We start from the raw sequence: 23,033 nt of genomic DNA on the forward strand, positions 1-23,033 counted from the left end.
AACAGGGCATGAAAGAATTGCTTCCTGCACTGCTCATACATTCCTACTGGCAAGTTAACCAGTGCTGATGGCATTTTTATACAATGCCTGTTGACTCTGAAGGGGTTATAAATCTACACCCTTATGGATATCTACAGCTGGACCATCTTTCCCTCTTAATCAAGCACATAGAAAAAAAGGGAAGTTACTCATCCAAAATACAGCAGCGCTCAATCACCAAATTAAGGTCTCCTCCACATACTACTGGTACAAATCCACAGTCCAAACAGGATACGTCATGGCCTTTTAATGGCATGTGTCCGGAACATAGAAGGCATAGAACCAGAAAAAACAGAGCAGTCCATCCGGCTGGTCCCAAAAACTAAGACTTCGCAATCACTCACACCCTCAAAAATTGCCATCTCAACACTGGCCTGCCAGTTGTAACCCAAAATATTCTGGGACAAAGCCAGGGATATCTAAACTTTTGGAGTTGAAGGACAGATACAGGTCAAAACCAGTTGAGTGGGTTGTGTATCATTATGCAATATTAGCCATAATCAACAAAAATGTAAGTTTTATACTTAAAATTGACACCCCCCCACCCAACAACAAACACAAAATGCAAAACCATCCCAAACCACCGGTGCACCGTGGCTGCAGTGTGTACTACCTACAGCAACTCACCAAGGCTTCTTCAACAGCACCTTCCAAACCCATGACCTCCACCACCTAGAAGGACTAGGGCAGCAGGTGAATGGGAACACCATTACCTGCAGGTTCCTCTCCAAGTCATACACCGTCCCGACTTGGACATATATCACCGTTCCTTCACTATCGCTGGGTCAAAATCCTGGAACTCCCTACCTAACAGCACTGTGGGAGTACCTTCAGGACACAGACTGCAGCGGTTCAAGGCGGTGGCCCACCACCACCTTCTCAACTAGGGATGGGCAATAATTGCCGGCCATACGAGAGACACCCACATCCTGAGAATTAATAAAAAAAAGTGAGACCATGTGAGGCACTCCATCCGCCTTTCCCTCACTCATCCTCTCCTTCCTTTCCTGTTCAATTGCACCCATCCTTGCACTCTCCCAAGCCTGGTTCTTTTGTTCTTCCTTCTGACTATTTCTCTATTTCCTACTCACTTTTCTGGTTCTCTTTCACTCTCACTCACTCTTCTTCCCCCCTCCCCCGACCCTAGCTTTACCATCCTCTCTCTCGCCTTTCCGTGTATGCGTGTATGTGTGTGTGTGTTCGTGTGTCTGTGTATGTCCCCATTTAGGTCAAAATATTTCTTTAGAAAGTTCCATCCAATAATATAATCCTCAGTAAACAAAAGCAATGGGGACGACCTGGCTGTTTGCACTAAAGCAGCACAGGGAGAAGAGAATGCTTCAGCTCTTCAAAATTGTCCCTGGGTGTCAGGTGAAGCCATTATCAGTATGAATTGGTGATTAAAGTTATCCTAACAAATTCAGAGACAGCTCCTCTCAAAGACACCGTTAAAAGGTACAATGCTGAGCATGCAGGATAACTACTTCATAAACCAACAGACTAAACAAATAAATGTGACCTAAATGCTTCAGCAAACAAATTAAGAGTGCGATCAAGGTGAATAATGGCATGTACAAATCCTGAAGGAGCTCACTGAGAAGAACACAAAAACTTGCAGAAAATACGTTAAAAAAGTGATCCGAGAAGCAAGAGAGACTTGGAATGAAAACATAACAGCTGATGCTAAGCATAATATTAAAAAAAAATTCAATGCCACAACAGCAAGAAGGCAGTAAGAGAAGTGAAAACCATAAAAGATGCAAACAGCCTTGAAACTGAGGATGAGCACAAAATAATAAATATTCTAGATTCAAAGTATTCAGAAAGGAAGACATGAGCAACATGCCCTGTCCAAAGGTATCTCAATTAAAGTTATATATGAGATGGAAGTCCTAGGCAGGTTATTCAGGCTCAAAACAAATAAATCCACAGGGATAAATAATATTTATCCTAGATGCTGGAAGAGATGATGGAAGAGATGTAGAAAGCACTGACAATCATTATGAGGGATTCATTCGACCCTAGGGACGTAAGATTGGAAACAGGCTAATGTGGTACTCATATTCACAAAAGGGTGACAAAACAGACATAGGTAACCACAGACCCATTCGTCTTACTTCCATGTAACCCCTGGGAATGGATGAAAAACTGGTTGAGGGGAGGAGACTATAAATACTTATTAGAAGAGTTGTGTCAGAGGCAGGGAAATCACTGAGTGAGGTGCATCAGGGCTCAGTGCTGGGAACACTACTGTTTCTAGAATCGTAGAATCATAACATCTTACAGCACAGAAGGAGGCCATTCGCCCCGCCATGCCTGTGCCGGCTCTTTGAAAGAGCTGTCCAATTTAGTCCCACACCCCAGCATTTTCCCCATAACCTTGCAAATTAGTCCTCTTCAAGTACATGTCCAGCTGCCTTTTGAAAGTTCCTATGGAATCTGATTCCACCACCCTTTCAGGTAGTGCGATCCAGATCTTAACAACCCTCAGTGTGAAAAAATTCTCTTCATTTCCCCTCTAGTTCGTTTGTGAATTATTTTAAATCTATGACCTCTGGTTACTGACCCACTTACCAGAGGAAACAGTTTCTCCCTACTTGCTCTATCAAAACTCCTCATAATTTTGAATACCTCTATTAGGTCTCCCCTTAACCTTCTCTGCTCCAAGAAGAACAATCCCAGCTGCTCCAATCTCTCCACATAACTGAAGTCCCTCATCCCTGATATCATCCTGGTAAACCTCCTCTGCACCCTCTCCAAGGTATTGAGACTTCCTAAAGTGTGGTGCCCAGAATTGTACATAATACTCTAGCTGAGGCTTGACCAGTGATTTATAAAGGTTGAGAATGACTTCCTTGTTTTTGTATTCAATGCCCCTATTTACAAAGAGCTTTCTTAACCGCCTTATCAACTTGCCCTGTCACCTTCAAAGATTTGTGAAAATGCACCCCCAGGTCCCTCTGCTCTTGCACCTCCCTCAAAATAGTACCATTTAGATTATACTGCATCTCCATGTTGTTCCTCCCAAAGTGTGTCATTTCACACTTATCCACATTAAATTGCACCTGCCATGTGCCCATTTCACCAGTCTGTCCATGTCCTCTTGAAGTCTGCTACTATCCTGTTCACTATTTACTACGTTGCCAAGTTTTGTATCATCTGCAAACTTTGAAATTGTACTCCCTATACCCAAGTCCAGGTCATTTGTATATAACAAGAAAAGCAATGGTCCTAATACCAACCCTTGGGGAACCAAACTGCCTACTTCTCTCCAGTCAGAAAAACATCCGTTCACCACTATTCTCTGCCTCTTATTCCTTAGCCAATTATGTAACCAAGTTACAACCGTCCCTTTAATACCAAATGCTTCTATTTTCCGAATAAGTATGTTATGTGGCGCTTTATCAAATGTCTTTTGAAAGTCCATATATACAACATCTACTGCACTACCTTCATCAACCCTCTCTGTTACTTCAGCAAAGAACCCAATCAGGTTAGTCAGACACGATTTGCCTTCAACAAATCCGTGTTGGCTGTCCCTTATTAACCCATGCTTCTCCAAGTGAGAATTAATTTTTTCCTTGCCAATGGTCTCCAGTAGCTTTCCCACCACTGACGTTAGACTGATTGGCCTGTAGTTACCAGGTTTATCTCTCTCCCCTTTTTTGAACAGGGATGTAACATTTGCAATCCTCCAGTCCTCTGGCACCACTCACATATCCAAGGAGAATTAAAAGATAAATGACCTTGATTCAGAAATTCACTGGTATTACCTGCAAATTAAACTACTTTGCAATCAGAAAAGGCAACTTAGAACTTACAATAGGACTTCGACAAAACAAGGGAAATATTCTCTGGAGGCACTGTAGAGAAGAACCATGAGGCTAATCTCAGTGTCAGAGGCATGAGTTATGACAAAAGACTGGAAGAACTTTGAGTTATGACAAAAGACTGAAGAAACTTGGGCATTTCAGCCGAAAATGGAGGCATCCGAGACGTGATCGTATAAAGGTTGAGGATATTGTTAAGGGTATAGAAAAAGTTCACCTGGAATATTACTTTAAATTAAATTGCAGGAGTAGAACAAGAAGGCATGGGTTCAAACTAGAGAAGTTAGGACAGAAGGACAGTTATTAGGAAATTCTCTTCACACAAAAGATGCAATAAACTTCCAGATAAGAGTGGTGGAGGCAAATACCCTGGAATAATTTAAGAAACAATTGGATGACATTAAGATCTCTCTGGATGGATGAATCAAGATGGCCTTCTTCATCCATAATTATCTTGTGAATCTTGTTTATCTAATGTGAAGTTTTGATGATTACATCGAAAGGAAGACAGCCTGCAAACTTAAAAAAGTTAGTGCCATCCTTGAGTTACGTATTTGTAAACAAAATTTTGCTTCAATAAAACTGGGATATTAAAAAAGCCTTTGCTTACAGCACTGAAATACAGACTCCCTACACACTGCCTGTTTTGACATGATCATTAAAATGATTTTCACTTGTCCGACCTCAAATTACCTTTTTCAATTGAAAGTGCATGTAACATCCTTCACAGAACCAAACTCAATCTGTTTAATTGAAAATGGAGTTACACATGACACCCTTTCTGAAAATTACAGCCAATCTTAATTATCTGTTAAATCTTTCTTTACCTATGTGAATTCAATCTGTTCAAGTTCTCTATAATTTCCCTCTAATTAAGTGATTAGCAAAGTTGCAGTACTGACTTGTTTAAAGTTACAGTTATAAAGTAATGTACAGTAGAGCAAACTGTTTATTACAATAGCATCATGGACAATGAAATAAAACAGAATAGTAATTGAAGAAATTACTACATTTCAAAGGGAGTATTTTCAGGAAAAGGAGGGGCTGATGCAGCGGTATTTGAATTTTTCTGTGCGTGGGAACACCCTGCAAGTACTGACACACTCCCAGGGACGCCATGCTAACATTAACAAACTGCCCAGGGCCCCTATCCTAACTTCCAAAAGATGGCATCAACTAACCAAAGGAAAACATGCGATCATTGCAAAAAACACTTTTCATTAACATACAGCAACAGAAATAATGTGCTAGGTCAATTATTAAAGAAAAATATTGAAATTTGATTATCTCAAAGACTCCCGAGGACCCGGGCACCCTAGTTTGAAAGTTTATGGGCTAGAGAGGGCGTGGTTGCTTATAGGATAGTACCTGTTCCAGTTATCAAGAGAAGTCCCTAGGAAATATAGCGTGATTATAAAAATAGATGCTCGCTTCATTGATTCTGTCTTCTGCAGTGTACAAGATAGATCTAAATGTATAGATCTAGCCTACTTAATTTAAAAATCAATTCTGTCTAATAATATTAAGCACAGCATACAGTACCTATTCAGAACTCTAGGAAGTACAATTTAGTTTGAAAAATGAATAAGCACCGGATCTTCTGCAAACATTAACAGTGGTAGAAAACATAGGAAAGAGTGAGAATGAGGTAAAACCACTACCTGGGGATTGAGAGTTAAGCAGTGAGGCAGAGGAAATCTTGGAGGAGCCAGAGGAGTTATGAGCAGAGTGAGTACCGACAGTGGATCTCTGGGAGGAAGAGCGGGAGGAACCAGGAGAGCAAGTTGATGTGGCAGCAGCAGCTGTAGCAACAGGAGCTGAGCTGGGAAACTGCTGATCGGTGAGATTAACCTGGGAATTCCTGCCATCCGGTGTATGCCTGTTCATGGCATTCAGAATACTTTTTCCATTAATTCCTGCAGTGATATTACAAAGATAAAAAGGATTAGCATAAAACCAATAAAGGAAAAAAAAATATATTTTTTCAGCTATCCCCGGGAGTTTATTTTGAAGCAGGTTAGATTGAAACAAAACAACTTAAATCGCCAGGAATTTCCTCGTGGCTTCCCGACTCCCCCACCATAGCTTCAGTGGAAAGCCCATTTTGGGGTTTCTGCTGGCGTTACAGCGGCAGAGAGGGAGGAGCCCTGAGGAGATTCTGGCGCATGTGATATCTCTACTTCATAAATAAAGCACTGATGTTTTTAAACTTTTGTCATTTTATCCCCTGAAGGTGCCAACTCCCAGTGGAGTACACTCACTCTCCAGTACCTCATCCAAGTGGTTATTTTCTCCCTAGTGAGTGTTGACAGATCATGAATTACATCACAACTCAACACAATCTTGTCCTCACCCGACATTCACATACACATGCTCTTTCTGGCATGGGACAGAGGTGGGAATCCTGTCTGATTTTCCCCTTCCCTATCCCACAGTCACTGAGCCCAATTGGAGCATTCCTGCCTTCCTAGATGAGAATCAAACTTGGACCCTTTTAGTCTATGACTTTAATCTAATGGGATTAATCAACTGAGTAACCGGTGGAGGTGCCAAATATTAAATCTTTAAATCACATGAATCTTAGGAGAAAATTAGGAATTATTTTTCAAAAAAGACACAGATAAAATAAAGGCACTTTCAGGTATGCCAAAATGAAATTGTATGTAGAGTCAATGTAAACAACAAATTTGCAATATCTTAAGCATATGCAGACAGATAATTAAACTGGTTTGAGTACCTCAATTAAATTCCTGTTTCTGAAGTAAGCACTTCACTTGAAGTTCAAATGCTAAAATGCATAATCATTTCACAGAGAGAAGACAATTCAGCAATGCCATTTCAATGGTGGTGAAAGTAGTAAACTAGCCTAACAATGCAAATAACAAAACGCTTCTTCCTGATAAAAGTTACAGATTAGAGTCCCCGGGCAATCCAGCACTCAGATCAATTCTCAATCAGGTTGCTAGATGGAGTATCGCTTTGAAGGCGGACATTCCATCATGAGGTAGGGTAGGGCAGTGACATTACGGAGCAACCCTCCTTGAGTTATACCTTCAGCTAACTGATTACAAAACAGCTTTGAGGGTGGTCATGGTTAAGTACGCAGCCCAGACGGTTTTACCCTTCCAGTTAGGGAAAGAGGTTTTGGTGGCCAGTGTCCTGCACTGGGAGGATGAAAAATAGAATCCTGCACCACGTTGTTCAAAGTTAGTTTATAAAAGTAGATTTTATAGTGATTGATGATTCTGTCTCCTAAAGCTTATGACATGCTGCGAACAGTGGGTCCATATGATGATTTTTACTAACCGAGGCTGTATTGCTCAGTCCATTAGATAGGAGCATAGGAAAGTATAGAACTAGAAAAGGCTCTGCAGTCCATTTGGCTCGTCCAAAAATACTAATATCCTTCAATCACCCACTCCCTCAAATATCTTTTAATAGGTAACTATCCTTATGTTATGATTTTGCCTCCACTATCATCTATTGTTAAAAAGTCACTATAAAAAACTGAATCTGCTAGCAAGTTCACTGTACAATACCTTTGATAGCATGCAACTTTTAAGATATTACATTCTGGTTATCATCATGTTGTAAGCAGAACAGAGCTGGACACCTGTTTGAGATCCTATTTATCCAACAGAAAGGCCTGATGCCATAACACAGTCACATTTTATTTATGACAGCAAGTCTGTTGGATAAATATCTGATCCATCAAGCTCTAGAGACGTATTGTTTACTTATCTAGCAATATAAATGCTATACTATATAAGAATTACTTAAGTGAGATTGACTATCACAATCATAGATAACAATACATTATACAACATTGCACAGAAAACAAAATGATTATAAACTTGCAAAATTAGAGTTATTCTAATAACCATAATTTACACATCTGTGGTGCATCTGAGAACAAACCGACTATATGGGTAGAGAACTTAAGCCAACCTACATCAGAAGTTATGGAACAGTAAGGTTCAATGGAAAGAGGGATGCATGATGTACCTGTAATAGGAGCACATGCTACTTCTGTCTGGAAGGAGATGCCAGCATCTATAGTTTTTGGTTCTATAACAAATAATAATTAAATGCAATTTCATTTAATGACAAATGTTCTTTTGTTTAGTAGCTTGTTACTTAAAACTCTTTTGAAAGAAAAGGATATGAAACAAGAAAAACAAGTTATGGCAATCAAGCATTTTTTTTACCAAATTGAATCACAAGCTATTCTTGTGCTAATAGAAAGGCTATAAACCATCAGATAAATGGAGTGGTCAGTTACAATGAGCAATGATTTGTTATAAAGAGGGCTAACAAAAGAGCACAATTCCTTAGCTTTCATTTAACGGTGCTGGGCAACATTAACTACCAGGATAAATAGACCGAAACAACTCTAGAGGTCACAGGGTTTTGACTTTTAACATGCGAGACTGCAACCCCGTCATTGTCTATAATTTACAAACAGTACATGCTAGTGTGAAGTCCTCTTTTCTTTTAGAATCCCGGACATTTCAAAAAGAGATCAAGTGAACTCCTTCAAATCAAAAAAAGGGAAAGAAGTAAATTTGGGTTTGAAGGGTTAAACAATTAAACCTAGAATGTTAAACCAAGAAAAATACAACCATAAAACAGTTCACGAAGACAATGAATATTACCATGAAGGATGCATTTTTAGAGACAAGGTGGTTAAATTTAGCATTCACTTTGTCAAACAATTATAACTCATTTACGGGTCTAATATTGTCAGTAGCAAGATAGTCATAAACAGCATTTTTGTGGATGTTCAAACGAACAATGTGCTGGATTTCCATAAAAGGATACAACTTCTTACATAAGCTTAGTTGCGTAGTTTATGTATACACAAGTATCAATAATAATTGTAAAGTTTTTAATTTGCTAAAGTACAGGCAGCGTAATATATTATTCTGGTCTCCACTAGATGATGAGAATATATACTGACTCAAAGATGGTCACAGAACCAGCAGTGCATTCAATTAAAAAAAAAATTCGTTCATGGGACGTGGGCGTCACTGGCGAGACCGGCATTTATTGCCCATCCCTAATCGCCCTTGAGAAGGTGGTGGTGAGTCGCCTTCTTGAACCGCTGCAGTCCGTGTGGTGAAGGTTCTCCCACAGTGCTGTTAGATAGGGAGTTCCAGGATTTTGACCCAGCGACGATGAAGGAATGGCGATATATTTCCAAGTCAGGATGGTGTGTGACTTGGAGGGGAACGTGCAGGTAGTGGTGTTCCCATGTACCTGCTGCTCTTGTCCTTCTAGGTGGTAGAGGTCGCGGGTTTGGAAGGTACTGTCGAAGAAACCTTGGCGAGTTGCTGCAGTGCATCCTGTGGATGGTACACACTGCAGCCACTTTGGGCCGGTGGTGAAGGGAGTGAATGTTTAGGGTGGTGGATGGGGTGCCAATCAAGCGGGTGCTTTGTCCTGGATGGTGTCGAGCTTCTTGAGTGTTGTTGGAGCTGCACTCATCCAGGCAAGTGGAGAGTATTCCATCACACTCCTGACTTGTGCCTTGTAGATGGTGGAAAGGCTTTGGGGAGTCAGGAGGTGAGCCACTCGCCGCAGAATACCCAGTCTCTGACCTGCTCTTGTAGCCACAGTATTTATATGACTGGTCCAGTTAAGTTTCTGGTCAATAGTGACCCCCAGGATGTTGATGGTGGGGGATTCGGCGATGGTAATGCCGTTGAATGTCAAGGGGAGGTGGTTAGACTCTCTCTTGTTGGAGATGGTCATTGCCTGGCACTTGTCTGGCGCGAATGTTACTTGCCACTTATGAGCCCAAGCCTGGATGTTGTCCAGGTCTTGCTGCATGCGGGCACGGACTGGTTCATTATTTGAGCGGTTGCGAATGGAACTGAACACTGAGCAATCATCAGCGAACATCCCCATTTCTGACCTTACGATGGAGGGAAGGTCATTGATGAAGCAGCTGAAGATGGTTGGGCCTAGGACACAGCCCTGAGGAACTCCTGCAGCAATGCCCTGGGGCTGAGGTGATTGGCCTCCAACAACCACTACCATCTTCCTTTGTGCTAGGTATGACTCCAGCCACTGCAGAGTTTTCCCACTGATTCGCATTGACTACAATTTTACTAGGGCTCCTTGGTGCCACACTCAGTCAAATGCTGCCTTGATGTCAAGAGCAGTCAATCTCACCTTACCTCTGGAATTCAGCTCTTTTGTCCATTTCTGGACCAAGGCTGTAATGAGGTCTGGAGCCGAGTGGTCCTGGCGGAACCCAAACTGAGCATCGGTGAGCAGGTTATTGGTGAGTAAGTGCCAATTGATAGCACTGTCGACGACATCTTCCATCACTTTGCTGATGATCGAGAGTAGACTGATGGGGCGGTAATTGGCCGGATTGGATTTGTCCTGCTTTTTGTGGACAGGACATACCTGGGCAATTTTCCACATTGTCGGGTAGATGCCAGTGTTGTAGCTGTACTGGAACAGTTTGGCTAGAGGCGCAGCTAGTTCTGGAGCACAAGTGTTCAGCACTACAGCCGGGATGTTGTTGGGGCCCATAGCCTTTGCTGTATCCAGTGCACTCAGCCGTTTCTTGATATCACATGGAGTGAATCAAATTGGCTGAAGACTGGCTTCTATGATAGTGGGGATATCGGGAGGAGGCTGAGATGGATCATCCACTCGGCACTTCTGGCTGAAGATGGTTGCAAACGCTTCAGCCTTGTCTTTTGCACTCACGTGCTGGACTCCGCCATCATTGAGGATGGGGATGTTTGTAGACATTGGAACCTTAAAGAAGTTTGACCTGTTTTGAGAGAATTATATTTTAAGTTTCCATCAGCATATTAAGCCCATATATTAAAATAAAAAATTTAAAGTTGCTATTCTCCCCTTGGTACTCTTCCTCGGCAAAGGGAGATTTGTGATATGCTACCAGATTCTAGGTATGCAACTGCACATTGGATAAGCAATCTTCTGATTATCCATCCCTCATTTCCTACAAGGAAATATTGGGAAGCGTGCGGCTTTCACTTAATCTCCTACCAACAAAGACATGGCTAAGATTAGGAGCTCTGCTTGTGGAAAATGGGGCCTAAAAGCTCATCTTGCAGTTCCATAATACAATGCATTAGAATTAAGTGGGGTGATTTTCAACTGCTGGCTGGCTGTTTCTCGCCCGAAAAATGGGCGTCCAGCAGTTGAAAATTGGGGATGGGAACCTCAGCTGTCCCTTGAACGCCCAAGGATCAGCTGATGCCATTTTCAGGTGAGGCCTGTAAATGGACGAGCAGCACATCCACCTGTTTCAGGTGGGAGACTGCCTACTTATGCAAATCGCGTGTCTGTACCAGGCAGTGAGCAGTCTAACCAATGGTCCTTAAAGGGACTGCCGCCGGCCGCTCCAGAAAAACCCTGAAAATTTTTGGAGGGGAATTTTTCTGGGGCCAGCGCCCGACCATGTTCAGTCCAGCTTGGGATTGGCTGCCCTGTCTCCCAGACCCTTCCTGCTGGCCAGCTCAGCGTAGGAGCCGGCCGATTTCCCACACTCCCACAACTGGCACCCACAGCTCGGCAGCTACATTCAAATAAAGTCTGAACCTGAAAACAGTTCATGTCTGCCAACCCTGCCTTCAAGTGGGTGGCGTGGGCAGAAATCGAAAATCCCCCCCCCCCACCACCTCTCCATAACAATTTAAAAATATTCTGTTTCCAATGTTACTTATGAGTGATCTGGACTCATAAAATGTTTTTCCAGCTGACTAATATGAGGCTATCTGAAATTTTAAATTCCTACATTACAATAGTGACTACACTTCAAGAGCACTTCATGGGTTATAAAGCACTTTGGGACGTCCAGAAGTCGTGAAAGGCACGATATAAATCCCAGTGTCTTTTTTTCTTTTAAAAACATTTATTACCTTGCATTAATGCCACTTTGGTAGTGCATTGCGAGGCCAGCTCATAAATCTCATTTAAACACACTCCCTTTGTCCCTTGAAGCTTAGACCATAAATGTGGTTAAAATTTGGGGGGTGGGGGGAAATGCAAAAACTTGCAAGCATACAGCCGAGCTGAAATTGAAGAGAATGGAACCAATTAAAAGGTAACTGGTTTTATTGGGGGTTATAAATTATTGGAAGCTTTTTAAAGACTCAAAAATGATTTTAAAATGATCGAGGTTCTCAAAGACTCTATGTGGAGGGGTGAGGGGGGTGTAAGAAGTGATTGATGAAAATGAAAAGATGGAAAACCGAATGTAGAGGGTTTGAAACTAAGGCTGTGGGCAAGTGGCAGACAGTGCTGCACTTGACTACCTCTGAGGGCTGAGAAAATGGACGTGCTGCTGTACGAGGTACGAGAGGAATGTTGTCCCGTTTGACACGAGGGCATCATGACTGGCAGGAGGTGGCAGCCAATCTCAACACTTTTTACAGTTCCTTCAGGACATGGAACAGTACACTTTAAGGAATCTGGCAAAGTAAGACAACCCAAAAAATACTAAGTGCTAGGTATATGGTCCACGATTCCATGCCATGAAGTGTTGCTCATCAACCTGTTCCACATTTACTGCCCACATGCCAGGCCCTTACACAATTGGACAGCTCTTTCATTACATAACCATACATCAATAGGGCACAAGTTCAAACAACAATGTACAGTTGAAAGCTTTGCTATACCACATCTTTTCAAACCATTTGCACAAACATGGTCAATTACTGACCAGAAAAGGCTTCAGGCTGGGCACGTAGCAGTCATAAAAAAAAGCTGTATTTTTGGAACTGCAGCTGTAAGACAACTTTAGGCAGCCGTATCATGATATTGAGCAGGAAAGGCGATGAAAGAGCTGGCCGATACAGCTATTGATACGTGAGTGGGCAGCATATAAGCTGACACCATAGGGCTAGCTGGAAGTGAGCCAGAGGCACAACAGCTCAGGGCAATGGTAACCATTCAAAATAGGTGCTCAAGAAAAAAAAAATAGCATATGCCAGATAAAAGCCATGGAATCAAACTGGGCATTCCTTTAAATAGTTTTGCACAAGATCTGAGGCCTTAATGAGACGAAGGCACAAAATGGTGGAAGCATTTCAGCTCACAAATGCAGCAGACTGCAGAAATACAGTCCAGTAAGAAATCAGTGCAGGAACTGCTTTCCCAATTCTGTTGTTCCCCTGTGCCCATTGCATATCTACTTGTCAGCACATAGTACCGCAGAATTTACACTGAAAAGATTTAGTCCATGTTCCCATTAATTTGTGTAATCTCAAATCGCTGAGACCAACATTTGAGCATTCTGATTTATATTTATTCCCCAGTGACACAACAGCATGATGAATAGCCCTTTCCAAATCTCCAGGCCCACAAAATTCAAAAAGGACAAACCAGGAAATTAGATGCAGAAGTGTAAAAAGGACTAAGTACTCTGGGTTTCACGAACCGGATTGCCATGGCTTGGGGGCTGCAAATGGCCCATGGGACATAGTTTGGACACTCTTGGTGTAATCTATTAAGACAAAAAGAGGGAGGAACTTGATTTTTGTAAATTCTTTTCAAACTGCATTATTATTGTCTAAAGTCGATGTCCATCCATTTGTAAAGTGCTTATACTTAAATAGCAATAGTGAAGAGGAAAAAAACCTTATTTAGGGCTTGTTTTCTACATTTTAATTTCTCAATGTGCTTGTTTAACATTTCTGCATCGAGGAAGTTAGTGCTTTCCTCAAAATAAACATAATTCAAAGGGGCTGAGAAACCTGTCACATCAGACCAGGCATTAATTCATAAACAGAGGTGAAGGTGCCCAAGAGATACATTTTCTTCGGCATGTAAAGATAAAGAGCAATCCTTTTTTTCTAAACTACCATTGTAAAACGATGACAGCTTATTAAGCCTAGATTTTCCAATTGTGTGCATGTCTGGCAAGGTGGGACTTTCACTTGATACAAAGATGCCCCCTGGCAGAATTTCCAGTCAAAGGGCCATTAACATAATGAGACAGATTCCCTGATCTCTGCCAGGTTGTTGTGCTGGCAGTTGACTTGCTTCCATGAGTACTACTGTGCCACAGCTAACACCTGTTCTGCCCCCACTTGCAACGTCACCTGCTACGCACGGGCCAGAGGCATGAGGGACATGCTGCCGACGAGTAGGAAGGAAGCAGTTCCCAGAACCACCTCCTTCCATCCCCAGGCCGGACACACAGGCCTTGCAGGACCTGGCCACTGAGGATGACCCTCCAGCAGCGTAGCCAGCAGTTGCCCCATCACAGGAGGTAGCTGCCAGTAGTTGCAGACCACCTGCTCCCCGTGTCCCCTAGGAGCAACATCAGGAACCCAATTCCCTGATCCCGACCGACATGTCGGACGCAGGAGCCCTGCCCTTGGCATAAGGGTGCATGCACGTGATGGGGCGAGGCGTCGGAGGGAATAGGGTGCCCCTCTCATGCAGAGTCCACCTCCTCCGCTCAGTCTCACTCACAGCTGACCCTCGGGCACACTTCGGACTCTTGTAAGTAGTTGGACATGTTTTTATCATTGTTCTTCTCGTTGATATTGTTGCTGTTATTGTTCTCTTGTTGCTGAAGTGTCATTTACTATTCTTGACATTGTTGTTAAATAATTGTATAGGAAGTTGTTTGCAACTTTTGAAACTTAAAAATATTTAATAATGTTTAACATCTTTACATTCACAAGTGTTGTTAATAATCTTAGAAGAAGTCGTTTGAAACTTTGATACTTTGAGAAAGTTTACTACTTTTGAACAAATCTACATTTGCAACTGTTGTCACAGGAGAAATCTAGCACTACTTTTGAAACAACTGCTACTTTTCAATTGATTACCTCAATAGTGTTACCACTGCTGCTCATTTTACAGGCAGTGATGTATGCATGTTTACTGTAGAACATTCACTTGCCATTGTTAATAACATCCTATAACTTATTTTTTTTGCACTATTTAAAAAATTATGCACTACTCCTTTGTTAATTCTTCCAGATTAGAATGTACAGTTTCTTGCTCTCAGTTGCATTAATTTGTTGACTTGTTGTTTAAACTGTTGCACAAAATAAAAGTTCCATTGTTTCACTTCAAATTTTGCCGGTCCTCCCTTATGTTCGCGCCATGACTCGGAATCATTCCATGGACACATTCCGGACTTCCTAGTCCACCTCAATTCCACTGGTGGAGTCCCAGGGTGGCCGGGAGAAGGGCCAGTGAACTGTGGAATGCGATGGACCTCTCCCTTTGCTGCGCTGGGGACTTGTCAAAGCTGATGAAGTCAGATACCCTGTAGCATATATGACCTGTGGAATGCAGGCCCTCATGCCACAGAGCGACGTTGCACATGTCACTGACGCCTGCCTGAAATAAACTGCATGCGTAGAAATTGACGGCTGTTGTCAACTTCATGGCCACTGACAAGGCACTGGGGGAGGTGGACCAAGGCAGCAGGTCCTCTTTTAAGATCTCACAGAGGTCCTTGCTGAAACGCAATCTGAGCACGCAGAGTTCCTCCGATATTGTCTCGAGGGACATTCTCTCCCTGTAGACTCTGTGGGGGGGTTGTAGTTACATCTGGGCAGCCTCTGACCATGGTGCCTCATTCAACGTGCCTGCTCTCTTTGCTCCTCTTCCAGGTCGCCCATCATGATCAGGAACAATGGAACACTCAGTGGGTAGGCCGTTGCACTGATTTCACCCTCTTCTGAGTGATGAAACAGCTTTGCATTCTGAAAATGATTGCCTTCCGACACTAATAGGAGTGGGGATGGTATGACTGGCCCAAAAAGACTGCCAAGACAGATAAAAAAGGATAAAAAACCTCAAGGAACAATTCACTACCTGCTGGAGAGAGACTCCACAGCTTCACTGGTCCAGAGTTGGGTGTCTTGTGAGGGCCATAAATCACATCATTAACAGCACCCTCTACAACATCAATTACCAGCCCTAAATGGCTATGGTGGAAATAATTCATAATAATGTCGTAAATCCAGCAATTTCCATTAAGCTCAACGGGGAGCCTCACGGCGAGAAGGGACTTTTATCGGCTTTGGCGATGCCAACAGCAGAGCGCCGCAAATCGTTCAGCAAGAATCGGAACTTATGACGTATTTCTTTTACTCCGTAAATTGTTGGATTGTTTACAAATTAATAATGGCGAGACACGTTAATGCGTCAGTCTAATGATGCGACTTCCCTACAATTTCTCTGGCCCTTTGTTCAAAGTTGTCAGGGCCTTCAATGTGTTGCTGCTGCCTCCAATACCACTGCAGACTGTACTGCTGTAGGCCACCTTTTTCTGTGAAAGTGACATGAGTAGACATTAGTGGCAGGGGTTATTCATCAAAATTCATGTGATGCACAGTGCAAATTAATGCACTATTGAGGCATGCAGTATCATAAAGGTTCTCACAAATTCCAATGCACAGTAGTGTAGGCTACTCTGGGACACAGTGGTGACTGTTTCAAGCCACAACAAAGCATAAAAGGGGGATGTTAGTGAGCCACTTCCTAACTATTAACTGCTAAAGACTTTTGATTATGCCTTGCCCTGAGTCCTCCATGTATATACTTGACTTCTTAATTCTATCTGGGGTTACTTTCATTCAACATAATGGTCTAGAGAGAAAAAAAAATCACCCCCATACTACAATTCATCCAAATTCAAATTTCAATAATTTTATTTCATTTGCAAATGTAGAACAACATATTGAGCAAACACATTGTTCAACATGTCATGACTACAGATTGCTTCAACACGGATCGGTGAATGTGTAAATTTAAAGAAAAATTCTTATGCTAAACTACACAATATGTTCACTGCTTGTTCGTCCAGCTGTTTTGACCACCTAATCTTACTTGTTTTATTAACAGAGTGTCATTCTCAAGGACTACGATGTCTGTTATTAATAATATTACATTTCAATGAACACTTATGAAATTAAAACATATCATTCACAATTTAAGAGTACGCCAACATTTTAAGTGAAACAGAATGCTTTCTTATCCTAAATAGAAACCACAGATTTCCGTTGTGGCCATTTTGTAGGATATCCGCTGAAAATCCATCCAATTTTTATTATTTTGATGAAATTTTCAATGACAGGTTTAACATGTTTTATGTGACCTACAAAAATTGATTTAATATGAGTAAACCACAAATCTGGATTTCAGGATTATATTAACCACATTTAAAAATGAATCATGCAATAATGGTTTCCTATTTTTTTTAAAAAAAAAGCTTTCAAACATTTTTAAAAACATATTCAAATCCTTTATTTAAAAAAAAAATCAAAACCCTAAATTGAAAAAATCTTTTACTCCATTTCTGAGTAGAAGTGGAAAGGCACGCCACTTTATATTAATATTTTTATTAACAGGTTGTCACTATCAATTTATTAATTGCAATAGCAGTGCTCCCACGGCACTGCTCACAGTTAGTTGAAAGTCATACAACTGCACGGTGAGGGAGACGGTTCACATCTCCTTAGACTAATCGTTTTTTTTTATTGGTTCTTCAAATAAGTAAATGGGCCCTGAAAATCTGTGGCCTGGCATAGTCCTGCAATAACATTGGTGGAGGTCCGCCGGAAGGGCCAAAATTAAAGTCAGGACCCTTGGGTCCCAACCTTGCGCAGGAATTCTTGGTTAGCCCTGCAAGAGGCAAAACTGACGGCAACCGCTTACATGGCCAGCAGAGCAGGAGAGAGAGGAGCTGTGCGATTCCAGTCACTCAGTTGTAACAGGCTGTTGAAAAATACAGCTATCATGTAAAGCAGCAACATTAAAGAGGTGATGCAGGAGACAACTCAGGATAGAAGCTGCTGCTGGAATCTGGATTTTCTCACCATTCTTGAACCAGGAAAGAGATTACAACTGTTGCTGCATTTTTGAGACAGCTAGAATTTACTGTTGCCTTCCCAAAACAGTGACGAGCTCTTTTTTGACAATACCAGCCTGTTTCTTTTAGAAAGGAGCACCAGTTTAGGAAGCTGTAGTGCCAGGTTTTTAAAATGGGAATAGTCTGCCCCGATCTGCATCTGGTGCTATTGGAGGAAATCTGTGTATAGAGACCTCAGGTAGTCATTTGCTGTAAATGCTGAATCCACTTCAGGTGCAGATAACAGCTTGAATTTATATAGAGCCTTTAACGTAGCAAAATGTCCCAAGGCGCTAGAAAAGCCGTACAGCAAGTTCATGTGAAGTGTTGATCAGGAATAGAGTGGGAGCAAAAGATTAGCGCTCATTTTTCCTCAACGTTGCACCTATTTTTTAGGTGCTATTTGGGAGAAGGGAGAATCATCCCTCCTGTCTTCTGTTGAATTTAATTTCTACAACATGAAGAAACAATTATGCTGCAGTGGACAATCACGTCAAGTCTAAAATAGATTGGATCCATCTCTAATTGGTAACTTTATGCAGAAAATGTTTTCCACCCAAATTAACATACAGCAGAAACATACCCCGATTTCAACCCAATGCTCAATTGTCCATCTGCCTATTTGAAACCAGGGCAACAGTTTACTGACAGGTGGACGATTCTTTTAAGATGAGTCAGAAGCTCCATAAACAGAGACTGAAATATTACAACCAAATCAATTCTTAGAACATATTGCAGATAGTTTATATAACCACTAAATGTGAGTCCAGACATTTACAAGAGGGTATAGATGACAGATTTGGCTCTCAATGTTACTGTGGCTTGATACTTGTCTTGTTTTCAATTTTAAGTAGTACCAGCATCAAGGCTTATCTGGTAATGGCTTCTAATCATTCAGTAGAAATCCTCTCTTCATATTAACAGTGTTTCAATTTCTTTGAGGGCTACATTTTTGTAATTTGCATTTTGGAAGTATGAGGTTTGGACAAATAACAGCTTTTACGATCACAATTCCCATTGCTGTATAAAAGCAACATTTGTTATTACATTAACTGATCACTCTAACACCCCCCAAGGGATATTTTTTATTTTATATATTTCATAGTAAAAATCTACAATATTCTCAAATGACTTCTAGCCTTTCTTCAGTATTGAACTTCACACAAATTCAATTGCATGATTTGTGAGATATACGCCCCGATATTAGCAGGGAGGCGGGATGGCAGCAGGGGGGGCGATTGGGCAGTGGGTAACCCGCTCAATAAAATCTGTCTGTTTCCCACCCGATCGCGGGTCAATTGGAGCCACTTAACGTGGCTTCCGGGTTTGTCATCTGAAAGCTGCGCAGCAGGCGGACTGCTCACCCGCATCACAGGCCGTCAGTTGGAGGAGCTCTATTTAAAGGGGCAGTCCTCCAATGGCTGCTCCTGGAGCAAACACCCACACACCACAATGGAGCTACACAGGGGTGAGGAGGAGGATGTCTTCTACCCGGCAGTCAGGAGGAAGTGGCCTGCATCTGCCACCAAGAAGGGCTGGCTCATGTGGCAGAGGAGATCACCAGCAGCAACATCTCCCACACTTGGACCCAGTGCAGGAAGCGCTTCAATGACCTAACTAGGTCAGCCAAAGGTGGTACACTTACTTATTCTCCTACATTCCGTCTTCCACATCACCGCCCCCACCCCCCAACTCATCCTGCACTGCCAACACTACTCTATCATATCACTCCCCACACCCACTTAAGGCTCATCCTCAACTTACCTGCACTTCCTCACCTCCCCGTTACTCACCCCACCACTACCACTCAACCCAATCCTCATACAATGTCATGGCTGTGTCTCATACTCACCCTCTGATGCATCTCTTTCACCGTCAGCCGCACCCAAGCCAATGCATTCATCGGTTGGCCTCATCACCATCACTCACTCACGTGTCTGTACTTTCTCCCCTTATAGGAGAAGAGAGCCCAGAATGCACGGGAGAGGGAGAGGACTGGAGGGGGGGGTCGCAACAAATAGTCATCTTCACAGACGCGGAGCAGGAGGCGCTGGACCTGAGCTGCACCCTTGAGTGTCTGTCGGGGAGGCCGAGACTGGCACCCGACAAATGTCTGGTGACAGAACTTTAACATTCAGCACACACAATATGAATTGATGTTCACATTCCTTGCCACCGTCAGCACCTCAGTATGATCATCGCAACATGACATATCCATGATCATGCTTAATATTGCCTTCTATTCTCTTACAGGGCCTTCAGCGACCGCCGTGACAGCAGAGGGCGATTCCTCAGAGGACCTGTCGGCCTCTGAGGGTGCACCATCACATCTGCACCAGCGCAGGTACATACACCTCGGGAGGTCCTAGTCCGCAGTTAGTTGGGGTCGCACATGATGAGGTACCACGCACGTGAGCACGAGCAGACACAGATGGCAGGGGCAGCTGTGGAGAGTCCGCGTCGGCGGGAGCACTCTTCTCCAGGCTCTGCTCAGCTGGACACAGATGCTGAATCCTGGGGGCCATCCTTTAAACGCAAGATGATCGAGGGGCAGCAGCACATTCGCGAGGTGCCATGCACACTCTCCAAATACAAATACGCTCCAGATACAAAAGGGTCCAGAGGGGCAATTTTTTCACTCAAAGGGTGGTGAGTGTCTGGAACGAGCTGCCAGAGGCAGTAGTAGAGGCGGGTACAATTTTGTCTTTTAAAAAGCATTTGGACAGTTACATGGGTAAGATGGGTATAGAGGGATATGGGCCAAGTGCAGGCAACTGGGACTAGCTTAGTGGTATAAACTGGGCGACATGGACACGTTGGGCCGAAGGGCCTGTTTCCATGTTGTAAACTTCTATGATTCTATTCTATGAATTGCGCAGAGGATGGAGGAGTCCAACTCCTGCATGAGTGGATTGGTGACACAGGCACAAGAGGGAATCTCTGAGATACTGTCACAGGGACGTGAGGGCATCTCTGACATACTGACGTGGGTAAATACGGGAATGTCTGTGATGGAGAAAAGGCTAGCCTCCATTGAGCTTCAAACATGGCTCACAAAATGAGTCCATTCAGGCCCTGAAAACAGGCAGGCAGATACACTAGTACTGGCTTTACAAGGCTTCATACGTGTCCTCTAAACTCTTGTCCAGCAGAGTGGTAGGAGTGGTGTGGGCCTGGCCCAGGGGAGGGATGATGGCAAAAAGGGATATGGAAGTGGGGACACCACTCAAAGTGCTCCCACGTCTCACCCGTTGCCCCCCTCTCAACCAGTATCCGCAAGACTGCCTCCTCTCCAGATGGCCGAGTCTGCCCCTGCACAGGTGGAGCAGTCTTTGGAGGGGCCCTCAGGGGCACCAAAATGCAGAGGGCATTGGCCCAAAGCATCTAATCGGTCAGGGCATGAACAAGAGCAACCTGCCACTACCTTTGCTGCAGCCGCAGGGGATGCACCACGTAGAAGTAGTCGGAAGTGAAAGGTGACGGTTTTGTAAGCACGAAGGGGATGCACAAGGGTGTTCGACGGTTGGTCATGTTTTTTATTTATAGTTGCTTTTAGTTACACTCACATTAAATGTTATTATTGTCACCACTACTGCCACATCTTGATCATTCTTGACTGGCTTATGTAATAACGACCTTTCATGAGGTTCACCGTGAACACCAACACTTAGTACCACCCATTGGGTCACTCTACAGTGGGTGTATGTGTAGTTGCTGGACTGTTTTGTGCAGGGAGGGGTGGCTGGTGTGGGCGCTGCTCTATCCAGGTGGTGAGGACTGGACCCTTCACACTGTCTGATGTTAGGAGAACCGTTCACATATCAATGACTCCCTGGCCTCAGGAGCAGTCAGGTGAGCCGCTGCTCTGCCCATGGGTTGCTCCTCCTCCTCCTCCTCCTCCTCCTCCTCAATGTGGATGGGGCCTCATCAAGCGGCACCCCTCTCTGTTGTGCAGAAGTTGAGGGAAGTGGTGACTTTGACAGCGACAGGTAAGGAGATGCTGCTCGGCCTAGCTGGGAGCAGCTTGGCATGAAGGAAGCTGCAGATGTCTGCAACTACCTAGCAACTGACTCTGAGCCTCTGTATGGTCCTAAGAGAGGTCCAGGAAGCTGAGCCTCAATCTGTAGACCCTGTGGCGAGGGTAGTGCCTCCTGCAATGTCGCTCTCTCTGTTGTTGCCATCTGTGCACTTGTGCAGGTTCCTGTGGCACAGCACTGTGTTGTGGAGCCCCACGTGGCGGAGGTGGATGGCGTGCCTGGCGAGGCTGGTGATGTTGCTCGTCCTTGGATGTAGTGGTGAATGCAGCCATGGCACCCCCTATCCTGACGGTGTGAGTTTGAGGGGGTCTGCAAAGTAGTTAAATACGTTTGAACAGCAGAGTTTTGGGTGGAAAGTAAGAATTTTCAGTGAAAACACAAAGATATCGCAGCCAAATCTTTGTCTGAAGTGACAGAGTGCCCTGCTGCAATAAATGAGGTTTTCTCCCCACCTGTCAAATAAGCATTTGCATCTCCCACTGGCTGCTGGCTGAAACACATCTGTTGCAACAGGGAGTGTTTCCCGCAGCATGGGAAACACGCTGAGGATGCTTCAAAACCGCACCCCTGCCAAAATGTCGAGTCAATCAAGTACTTCAACTAGCTGACAAACTATGCAAAGTATCGTCCTGCTGGCTTGAATTGCCGGTGGATCTTCTGCATTCAGGAGGCGCGCCCGCAACCGGACGCGTTACTGGGGAACCCAGAAGTCAGCGTGTTGGAGCTGGGTTCTGAACCCGCTCGGGATTTCAGTGATTTTTGTTGTTGTTATCTTTTGAGTTGTGACATAAAATTTTAATTGTGGAGTGGGGGAGCGGTGTGGAGGGGACAATGATGGTACAGTAGGGGAGATTGAGAAGGGCAGGTTAGGTGAGGGGGAGGAAACAGAGCATAGGGGTGGGTAGGATGAAGGCTGCTAGCCTCCAGTAACATCTTTCCCCATTTGTCAAATACAACAAAATCCAAATCCTCCTCTTCCTCACCCACTTTGATCTCCTGTCTGATTTTCCACTCTTACCATCACCGTTATCGTCCGACTCTGCAGCCTTGTACTAGCTGCCCATATGCCTGTTAGGCAGCTGGCACCAGTGACTAACACAGGAGGATAATGCTGGAAGCAGAATGTTAGAGTGAGGGGGCAACTGAAGTAGGGGAGACTGTAGGCAGGAGGGGGCTGGTCTGGTGGAGGGAGAGGCCTTCTCTGCTTCGCTTCTCCTCTGCAGCCAGACTCCAGGAACCCCCTTACCACTGTGCTGTCAG

The 23,033-nt window shown here is 43.6% G+C and overlaps 1 protein-coding gene across 5 annotated transcripts in view; it reads right to left on the reverse strand.

The window, feature by feature from the left end:
* Positions 1-23,033, reverse strand: part of LOC137323846 (diacylglycerol kinase beta-like) — a 479,766-nt gene that overhangs the window by 310,068 nt on the left and 146,665 nt on the right. For 3 of the 5 annotated variants that reach the window (XR_010963457.1, XM_067987847.1, XM_067987848.1), the window contains exons 5-6: positions 7,875-7,937; positions 5,531-5,785 (exon numbers count right to left, since the gene is read on the reverse strand). The exons of 1 other annotated variant lie outside the window; for it this stretch is intronic. Coding sequence is in view for 3 of the 4 variants with exons in the window: in XM_067987847.1 (XP_067843948.1) it covers positions 5,531-5,785; positions 7,875-7,937 (318 nt within the window). In the remaining variant the exon portion in view is untranslated. The remainder of the gene's footprint in view (positions 1-5,530; positions 5,786-7,874; positions 7,938-23,033) is intronic. One more of the 5 variants, XM_067987849.1, reaches the window with a different exon arrangement.

This window comes from Heptranchias perlo, chromosome 7, assembly GCF_035084215.1.
Source record: "Heptranchias perlo isolate sHepPer1 chromosome 7, sHepPer1.hap1, whole genome shotgun sequence".
Classification (NCBI taxonomy): domain Eukaryota; kingdom Metazoa; phylum Chordata; class Chondrichthyes; order Hexanchiformes; family Hexanchidae; genus Heptranchias; species Heptranchias perlo.